The 10,744-nt window shown below is 42.0% G+C and overlaps 1 protein-coding gene across 3 annotated transcripts in view; it reads left to right on the forward strand.

Moving 5' to 3' along the window:
• Positions 1 to 9,009, forward strand: part of nrp1a (neuropilin 1a) — an 86,811-nt gene extending 77,802 nt beyond the window's left edge. For 2 of the 3 annotated variants that reach the window (XM_034706677.1, XM_034706678.1), the window contains 7 exons: positions 60 to 170; positions 913 to 963; positions 3,215 to 3,358; positions 3,465 to 3,742; positions 3,854 to 3,950; positions 4,059 to 4,112; positions 5,771 to 9,009. In XM_034706677.1, coding sequence (XP_034562568.1) covers positions 60 to 170; positions 913 to 963; positions 3,215 to 3,358; positions 3,465 to 3,742; positions 3,854 to 3,950; positions 4,059 to 4,112; positions 5,771 to 6,057 — 1,022 coding nt within the window. In that variant the 3' untranslated portion in view covers positions 6,058 to 9,009. The remainder of the gene's footprint in view (positions 1 to 59; positions 171 to 912; positions 964 to 3,214; positions 3,359 to 3,464; positions 3,743 to 3,853; positions 3,951 to 4,058; positions 4,113 to 5,770) is intronic. The other variant, XM_034706679.1, reaches the window with a different exon arrangement.
• Positions 9,010 to 10,744: the final 1,735 nt, after the last annotated feature.

Below are 10,744 nucleotides of genomic sequence, written 5' to 3' on the forward strand. Positions count from 1 at the left end.
CTAAACTTGATATCTAATCCATCTGTGTCTGTCGTCTCTCTCCCTCCTTCCATCCACAGCTCCTACTCTACCGCCTACCACAACAGCACCGAGCACCACTCCATCAGACGAGTGTGACGACGACCAGGCGAGCTGCCACAGCGGCACAGGTGATGACTACGATGTGACAGGTGCTAACATCGCCCTCATGAGACTGCAATCAAACCCCCTCTATTCCCCCCTCTCTTGCCGTTCCTTCTGCTCTGGCTCACGTTCAATCTGCTGCACTCTCTCAGCTTTGTGCTCTCTGTAGCCATTTGATACGATGCCGCCACAGCTTATCTGCCATCGATTGTGCACACTCACAGGCACTATGCATGCACCCACATACGTGCTGGCATGTACAGTACGGCGCTCTAATTAGCTGCACCTGTAGCACCCACCTCTCTTACCGCCACCTCTGCACGCTCACAGGAGAGGATTGTTCCTGGAGAGCTCTCTAAATGTGCACACAAACTGCTTCTGCACCTACAGACAATCAGTTCTGCCTCTCTCTCTCTCTCTCTCTCTCTCTCTATGTATTTCTCTGTCCTTTTATCTTGCACCTGCACCTTTTTCTCCTCACTCCTCCTGGCCTCATTTCCCACTAACCCAGTAACTCTCTGAAGCTGCACTGCTGCCTGCACTCCCCATTAACCAGCAGTCTACGATGATGAGCATGGCACTGTCTCGGTCACGTGATTAGCAAGCATTACATAAGTGCTACACAGAGGCTATATGGAGACAAGGCAGCCATAAATGAAAGAGAAAGACAGCAACTCTGATTAGTTGAGCTTAGAGAGCAAGACACTTGAGTCGTCTGTGAAAGACATGAGTTATGATCACACTCTTGCTGTGCTAAGCTAAACTTGCTAATGTGTTATGTTGTGATAGGTAGTACCATCATACCGGGGACCACTACTGCAGAAGTGGACACCATCCCAGGTGAGAAAAATATGAACATTTTTTCTAATTTTTATATGCAAGCATCTTGTCCAACATTGATATAAAAGATGTTTTGTTTGTTTGTTTGTTTTATGATATTTAAGAGAGTTCGGTTTCCTTGAACACATAAACAAATGACTCATCCTTGAGGCAGTATAATAACTCTGCATCCAATGAAAAGCATTTTTGTGTTTTTATGTCCCTCTCCCATTAGAGCAGGGCCTTAGAGCTAGCTTGTGGTTTATGACTCACCATCGTGTTTGTATTCCACCTTTCAGTATCAGAGATAAGTTCCTTTCTAGCTTCAAGCTTTGAAAGAAATCAGAATAAAACAGCACTGAGCCTGCTGTTTTTTTCAGCGTTTGACATTATATGAACATAAACAGGGAGAATATTCAACTTCACTCGGTTGTTATGAATTTATTTCCATAGTTTCGTAAAGAAGCGTACTTCCGCTAATGATTGCCAGCTTAAGGCGGCCTCTCCTCTCTGATGTGTGTCTGTTATTACGGCTGATGATATGGCCCTGAGAGGCTCCCACTGACAGGGTGAGGGGAGGTTGTGTGATGCAGGGCTGGCTGATGATTAGCACTGGTGCTCTGTTGCTGCCTCCTCAGCATAATCACTAATCACTGGGCCGACACAGACACACGCTACACACACACACACACTAAACACACAACACAAAAACAAAGAAGCAAAATGCAAATGACCACAGGAAATGAGGTGTGCTTGGGGGTCACATGGACACACCACATATACACACACACATACATAGTGCCGTCTCCTATAGCAGGTTGATGAGGCAGCAGCCAGCTGAGAGGCTCTGCCCCAGACTGACCTTGGCTAATGGGCCATAGGCTCCACCCAGCCCCCTTCACTCCATCAGCTGGCTCTGTGGTCTGTCTGCAGTCTGCAGGGACACCAGCTATTATAATAAATGAGAGCTAAGGTGCAGGTGTGTATTTGCATATTTGTGTGTGTATGGATGGACAGAACTAAACATTTGTGGGTAAACACTTACCGGCCTGACTTTTCATTTCAAGAGCCTCAAGCACTGCATGCTTATCAGTTCAGTGTATTTGTAGGAGTTAATGTCTGTTTGAGTGTTTTTCGGCCCCGGACACTCTTATCTCTGAGGACGTGGTTTCCGTTGGTATTCGGAAAAAAAAGAATAAAAAGTCTCTTTTTCTTTTCATCAAATGGCCGAGTGAGTCATGTGGCTGCTCATCTCATCCCGAGCTTGTTGGTAGCCTCAGTCAAAGCCTCACAAGAATGGAAAAAAAAAAAAAAACCCAAAGCCTTTTAATTGGAATTGGGATGTCTCGCCGAAAAAAAAAGAAAAGTGGCTTGGCGTCTGAAATGTGGTTCCACATGGGAATTCCATCCTTTGTGTTTAATGGGAACATAGAGCCTCTGCCTGTAGAAGCTAGTTAAAACCCTCCTGTTATTAAAGGGAATATTGGCCCATGTATTCAGACTTTTGGAGAGCTGCCTCTTTGTATCTCTAAAGGCATCTCATGCTGGAGTTTAAGGCCGTGGCTAACATCCCAAGCATCTCACTCCCTTGTGTTCTTTGGAAGTCTTCCTTTATCCAATTTAAAAAACACTAAAGCCTGAGCTCCCACACGTTTTCTTGCCTCTACTGAGGCACGGCGTGTGTCCATGGGGGTCTACATTGTTGGAATGGGGCCCCGGCACTGTTACCATAGCTGTCTTCAAAAACCTCAAGTCCCTGCTCTCATTAAAATCCTGAGTTCTCTGCAGGTTGCTATGAACATTTCCTACTAAACAGGCGCCATGTCCAGATTCCATCTCTCTCTTCCGCTGTCTCCCTCTTTGTGCCCGTCCTTAGTGTCACTCTTTAGCCCTATACACACCCTGTGATGTTCATTAAAAGAAATCATTAACTGCAACCAAGAAATTAGGTCCACATGAGGTCTTTTCTGACATGTTAGAGACATAACTTGCCTTCTGTCCCACTCTGTTGCTTCTTCCTGAGATTGCTGTTGCTCTCTCTCTCAGATGTAGGTCTGCAAGTTAACATGCCACAGTACTTTGCTGCCCTCTAGTGTTCTGTATCTGATCAGAGTGAGTGGATGAAACCCTCAAACTATAGCCTGCGGTCATATCACGACAAGCCTATGGGTCATTGTTCAGAGCTCTTGGCAATTTTTGTTCTCCTTTGTAATAAGGGTGATGATGAAATGTGATCTGCTTTGACACAACCTTTCTTTTGTTACATTTGCAGCTTTTCTGTGGTTTGCCTGCGACTTCGGTTGGGCCAACGATCCGTCCTTCTGCAGCTGGACATCAGAGAACACAGGCTCCAGGTGGCAGATACAGTCAAGTGGCACTCCCACGCTCAACACGGGACCCAACATGGACCACACAGGTAAGAACACCCGCCAGGTCCTGCTCACTTTGCAGAAGAGTGATGCTGAAAAACACCATCCTTTCCACCTTAGTCTGTTTGTGATAGAAGTTCTTTAATTCAACAGGTGGATCAGGGAACTTCATCTATACCCTCGCGACACGTCCTCAAGATACGGAGGTGGCTCGGCTCATCAGCCCGGTGGTCAGCTCTCCGGACTCAGACCTGTGTGTGTCTTTCTGGTACCACATGTTCGGCCCACACATTGGCACTCTGCATATCAAACAGCGCAAACAGACAGTCGACGGTCCAGCTGACATCCTGCTGTGGACTGTAAGTGGTCACCAGGGCAACCGCTGGAGGGAAGGCCGTGTCCTTGTGCCACGCACCAACAAACCCTATCAGGTATCTTGGTCTGCCTTTGTGTGTTTGGACGTTGGGTTTGATATTTTTACTCCTCTCAGTGTGGCATCAGAGAAAAGGTTGCCTAAAAAGTCAATCTGTGCTTCTTTCAAGGTTGTGATCGAAGGTCTGGTTGATGGAAAGAGCTGGGGGGACATTGCTGTGGATGACATTAAGGTTCTCAATGGACTCAGCATGGCTGAGTGTAAAGGTGAGACTCTTAGCGTTTCACTTTTTGATGTTGAATATAATCATTCAGTTTTAAATGCTGCATGTTTTCTTGTGGAGTTGGATATAATTAGAATTTTTCTTTGAACAGACCCTGATGTGCCCACTGAGCCAATGCTACCAGAGGATCGCCTCAATGAAATCCGTAAGTCATTCAAACATGGACTGTTTTTGTAGCACTGTACCTATTCTGGAACCACTTGCGTACTTATAGGTTCTTCAGGGTTTGTCCTTAACCATGACTCATTGGCCTTTTACCATCAAATATTACATATAGGTGTCCCTCTGTGACCACCAAGCCTTTATAAATGAGCCATTACTGTGGTGGTTGAAGATCAAAAGGCCTTGGGATTGCTTGTGTATGTTCACTTGAAGAGGAAAAAACTCCCACAGGACTCCGAGTAAAACTGATGAAACAAATTCCTTTAATCCACAGTTTTCTTAAACAATCTTACTGGATTATTCAAAGTTAAGTTTTCCTAAACAAAGAACTATACTATGGCGGTAAAGAAACCATGAGGCTCGGTCCTTGATTGATCCTCAAATGTCTGCCCCAGTCTCACCCTACGGCCACACAAAAGAGCTCTCTCTCTCTTAAAGGGACAGTAACATAACTCACTGCTGACAACAATACCATACTGCGTTTTAAGTTTACAAAAATATCCACATGAATTAAATCAAATCACTTTTAGCTGACTCTTAACATATTTTATAACTTAACTTATACAATGAAATCACAAATTTGAAGATTAACTTTTAACCCAAAATTGTTGATTATTTATTTACCTTTAACATGTCTGAACGTAACTTTGCCCCTACAATTACAATTCAACAAACATGTCTCATACATCAGAGAAGACCATTGCTCTGAATAATGACCTGCTGAAGCACTGAAAGAGCTTGAGCAAGTATAGTGGATTTTACTGGTTAAGATTATGTCTTCACCTCAGATCAAAATAATAATTAGACTACACACTGTACTTTGTTTTAAAGTTCAAACAGGCACCCCTAAATCGTATGTTTAAGCTTTTTGAAAAGATCTGACAATCGTAATGTTTAATGCAGCCATGACCGATTAGTAGTTTAGTGTGGGGGGGAAAGCTAGCCTGCAAGATGACATGTAGGGGGGGATCAGATGAGACTGTGAACGAGGATGACCGGGTTTTTCTATTTAAAGCTACTATAAGGAGTTTTGTGATGATTATGAAACACACTTGGATGAATGCTGAAGCATTTTGATACCTCAAATAAAGCCAACAAGACCTTTGATGACAAGATTGAATCTTTCTAGATCATTATTTTTTACCTGTAACTGCTGTGAGGGGGTAGGTGTCAGAGGAGGGGGTACCAAGAAACAGACTTAGTTTACATTTTCCAGAGCAAATTAAAGACAAGAGGAAGAGATGTTTGGTGAAAAAACACTATTTAGATATGTACAGGACAGATTAGCAAAGAGACAAGACATAGAACATTTTCCACAAGGGGGTGTCAAAATCAACCAATCCTAAATTTCCTCACAGGAGTTTTAAATTAAGGATTCCAGAAATGTTTTTTTATTCTATTCATGTCTTATTTGAGCTGTAGTTAAGGAAGGACAATTTCAATAAATTCCCTTATTAAAGTTTTGTTGCATTCACATTTCCTTTTGGGCCTGTACAATTCATCTCTGGTCTGGAGGTTTGGGGGCTTTGGGACCTGTTAGGCCCCTGGTAAATGATAGTTAGGTCTATATCTAGTCTTCATAGTTTTTTTTATCAAACCACATATCTGACTCAGCTGTTCTTTTTTCTGCCTCTCAACCAGTTGAGGACATCACCGTGTATCCAGACTTTGTGGAGACCAACCAGATCAGCGGGGCGGGCAACATGCTGAAGACGCTCGACCCAATTCTCATCACCATCATCGCCATGTCAGCCCTCGGGGTCTTCCTGGGGGCCATCTGTGGCGTGGTCTTGTACTGCGCCTGCTCACACGGTGGCATGTCGGACAGGAACTTATCAGCCCTGGAGAACTATAACTTTGAGCTAGTGGATGGCGTGAAGCTAAAGAAGGACAAACTCAATGTACAGAGCTCATACTCAGAGGCGTGAGCTGGGACTGGGTGCATCATGTGACTGTATGACGTGCAGAGCGTGCACAAGACTGGCTGTAGGCATATGCTCTCGTGTATCAGCGAGTAGGCAGGCTCATGGACTGCCACCACCCTCAACTTCACTGGATGAGGGACAGGTTCAGGAACCAATGGGAGGTTTGGACTGACCCACGCTTTTTCTCAGGAGCAGCAGTAAAAAGAACCTACCAGTAGGGGACACTGTGTACAAATAAACTACAGAAAAAAATATGTACAGATGATTCAGATGATATTTTAATTTTTCTATTTTGATTTTCATTCATTTTTACAATCGGATGCTGGTGTTGAGACCAATTTATTAATAATGTTAAAAGTATTTATCATTTTCTGGGAAAGAAATCTTTTTTTTCTTTATCAGTCCATGAAGGTTGTTTATTTTGGACTTTTGAAAGAGACGTATCAAAATCTAAAATGAACCATATCCGGCAAAACTGTAGATTTGCCCCATGTTGTGGCATACAGGGTGTGCCCATTACCCATGTACCTTTTCCCCTTTGACCTCTATCATTCTAAAGTGAGGGTCCCATTCATGGCAATGTATGGTTCTGACAGTGCCTTTAGTATATTTCAGTTGGCCTCTTCTGTTGATCCGGGTGTTTTTTACTGTACATGGCTTAAGTTATGACAGAAAACAGGGGCACATTATCGTATGAATATCTGCAAATCAGGATAACAATCTGTCACAGCGCTTTGTTTTTGTTTGTTGTTGTTGTTTTCTGTCCAAAACCCACACACTGTAAATAAGTTTTAATATATTTTATTGCCCTTTTTAAAGAAAGTAAAAAGGAAAAAAGCTGCAGTATCCCTTTTTTCATGGGTTTGTGTGTGTGTAAATACAATCTTCTGACTGTTCTGTGGAAGGTGCAGTGTTATGGTTTTGATTTTTAGGTTTTCTTGCTCAGACGAGTTAGCTTTTTGTGATATTACGGCGACTTTCAATGTGCATTCAAGCCATCTGTCACCGAAAACACCCGCCCACAAAAGACAAGTGAATTAAATGTAATGAAACAAAAAAAAAAAACAGTTGACAGGATGAACTCTTAAAGATCTTTTTCAACTAATGCCACAATTCTTCATCATATATCTGCTCTGCATTCAACTGGTCACCTGAATTCATATAGTTTCATGTATAATTTCATATAGCTTCAAACACTCTCATGTCAAAGGCAGAGGAGGTGTTAAAGTATAAAAAAAATGTCTGTCAGCATACCAAAAACTCAACAATCATCATCACTGCTCTGCTTTAGCTATGCTAGCTCATCCCCTCCTTACGTCACTGTGGATTGTTCACTGAAGAAGTGCTCTCTGGACAATGCAGCTTGAATGCACTTTGTTACTGATCCCCTCATTTTAAAAAAAGAGGGTTTAACACACTAACTGAAGAATGGTGCTAACATTACTTTAGCCAGACACATCTGTCTCTTTAAAAAAAAAAAAAGCCCAGTTTGTATTGTTCACATGCTGTATTGTAGCTTAAGGCCTCATAGAGGGGCCACAAAGAGTTTTACGTGTTTCACGTGTAGCAGCCATAACGTTGTGATGTCAGAGCTGATGTCATTCAGACGGGACAATGGTACAGCGAGGGATTGCGGGGCGTCACCTGAATCAGGTCACCTGGCCTCCCCTCCATGGCTTTACCAAAGGATGGTCGCCCCCTTCTGGTTCATGGGGGCTCTCACCTACACTCAAAAAACAAGAAAACTGCAGTTTTCCCATGATTCACTCAGAAAAAGAACTGGCTTTACTCTTTAAGATTTCCCAAAAGGGGAGGTGATGGAGTGGAGAAACGTGTGACAGTGTTTTTCTATCTCTTTATAAGCTCAAAGAAGTGCAAATGTTACTTCAAAGTGAACTCTTTAAATCTCTATGGAGACTCTTGTTTGCAGATGGATGTATCGGACAATCCCAAGCTAACCCGACACTACAAAGGGAAGGAACTCTGTGTGAACTCCATGTGAGACTGACAGTATCAGGACACAAGAACCCACAGTACAGGAACTCGGCGTTTTTTCCACAATCAATCTAAGAACTCAATACTGAGAGGGGTGACGTCTTTTTACATCTGTGTGCTTTGTATGTCGTGCCGTGGTGAACACATCCTCAGCTTTGTTCATGTCAGAAATCGACCTCCCACTCCTCTCGACCTCTACACCGTAACGTCTGCCGCGCTTTCAGCTGTAGAGGACTGTAGCTCCAGCGACGTCTGCTAAAACTAGAGAAAAAGGATACTGTAGCGTGGACTCAAGAGAAACAATGTTGCACTGATAAATATATTTAAGAGGTTTATGTGTTTATAGCGTTCATTTGCAAAAAAACAGAAGAAAGTCAAAAACACAAAAAACACATGTTCATTTCTTTCATCTTTTTTATATATATAGTTTCAGATTATGTGATATAATTCTGAAATGTAAAAATATTGAGATGTTTTCATTATTGAAAAAGGCAAATAGATTTTCCAACAGTAATGTCCCTCCCCTACACATTTACATGGCATATTAACGCTTCGTTTTGTACTGTCATTCAAATTTTGTGCAGATTTTGTTCTGTTTTTTACAAAGAACAAGAAAATAAGACTTTTATTTTCAATACTGCTTCTGTAATTTTGCTGTTGTAGGAAAAAAACGAATAAACAGCAAGGCCTTAAAAAAAGAAAAGGGGATATTTGTGTTGTGATCCAGAATCCAGATCTTGTTTTTCTTTTATTCCGATCAGATCCTCATCACAGCCGTGCTGTAAAGGTTCACCAGCAGCCTCACAATCAGCTCTTTGGAGCAACATCTGTTCTGTCCATCAAAGTGATGTGAAAGCACTAATACAGCAAGACAGTGATGTAAACAGGAACAGTTTGTCTAGACTTTGTTTTACAGCCATCGCTTTCCAAAGATACAAATAAAAGGCTTCTTCATATGAAGGAGGTGGATCCTTTATTTCCAATTAAGTTGTTTTGGTCACTTAAATGAAAGAGAAAAGGCAACTAATAAACTGATTCACTCTGACACCATGGAATGAATGGTGAATAATCAAAGGCAGATCTCAGAGCCAATTGGAGTGGTAAACGGTTACAAAAACCCTGGGATAGAATGAGGGGTGGGAACTGACCACCAATGAGAAGCTGGTATGACCTTCATTCAGTCACTCAGCTCTTTTTTCCAGCTGTCGATCATCAGCTTAAATCAGGCTTCCCCTTCCTTCCCTTGCCTTTTCTCCATTTGTTTTACTTCTTTCCTTGTTCATGGCCTCCTCTCTCCTCTATCCGCCCACTATGACCCTGAAATTTAACAAAGAGTGCCATCTTAATGAATTTCTCAATAGGAGCAAGTGAAGAAGATGGAGCGTAGTGGAGCTTAAGATGAACAGGTATATCCTTTGCTGAGGTCTGAACATACAAAAGAGGCATGACGCAGAGCTTGAATATACAAGAGAAATATACACATCCGAAGTCTAGTTGTTATGAACGCTTTTCTGTCAATAAGATTCACTTGCCAACACTCATCCTGTTATGTTTTTTCCTTTTAAAATCACAGCTCTTGGGCATCATGACCATAAAAACGCTAATTAAATCAGGTGTACCTTCAATGTGATCAAGATAAAACACAAATATGAAATATTATGACACGACTTAACATGACATAACCCAAAAGACATAATAAGCCCCTATATCGTATTGTATCGTAAAGTAGTTTAACGTAAAGTTGCGTAGCGTAGCATAGCGTAGCATAGCGTAGCATAGCGTAGCTTAGCATAGCGTTACGTAACATAAAGTAGCATAACGTAAAGTAGCATAACGTAAAGTAGCATAACGTAAAGTAGCGTAACGTAAAGTAACGTAACGTAACGTAAAGTAGCATAGCGTTACGTAATGTAAAGTAGCATAGCGTTACGTAATGTAAAGTAGCACAAAGTAAAGTAGCGTAACATAAAGTGGCGTAACATAAAGTAGCGCAACATAAAGTAGTATAACGTAAAGTAGCACAAAGTAAAGTAGCAGAACATAAAGCAGCATAACGTAAAGTAGCACAAAGTAAAGAAGCGGAACATAAAGTAGCGGAACATAAAGTGGCGGAACATAAAGTGGCGGAACATAATGTAGCGGAAGGTATCGTAAGTATTGTAATGTAACATAACGAAATGTAACGTAACTAAATGTAACCTGACTCAACGCAACGTGAAGTACCGCAACATGACGTAACACAACTTGACCTAACGCAACGTGACCTAACGCAACATGACCTAACGCAACGTGACCTAACGCAACGTGACGAAATGCAACGTGACATAACGCAACGTGGCATAATGCAACATGACGCAACGTGGCGTAACCTAATGTAATGTAACCCATAAGACATAAGCCCCTTAAACATTAGCTAACCTAACCTAACCTTGCCTAACCTCTAACACATAAGCCCCCATAAATTGGCGTGACATGAAATGACGTGACGTGACTGGACACGACGTGACATTAGCTAACCTAATGCTGAACCTAATGTAACATTACATTACATTACTTTTAGTTTAGTCACTTTACAAGAAGTGATATTAGGTAACCTCACCTCACTTACTGTGACATAATGTGTAGGACTGTAAAGGAGCAGAACAAAACAGAACAGAATCTAGCGTTAATCGTACATTACTGTGGTCATGCATGG

Source organism: Notolabrus celidotus, chromosome 17 (assembly GCF_009762535.1).
Source record: "Notolabrus celidotus isolate fNotCel1 chromosome 17, fNotCel1.pri, whole genome shotgun sequence".
Taxonomy (NCBI): Eukaryota; Metazoa; Chordata; class Actinopteri; order Labriformes; family Labridae; genus Notolabrus; species Notolabrus celidotus.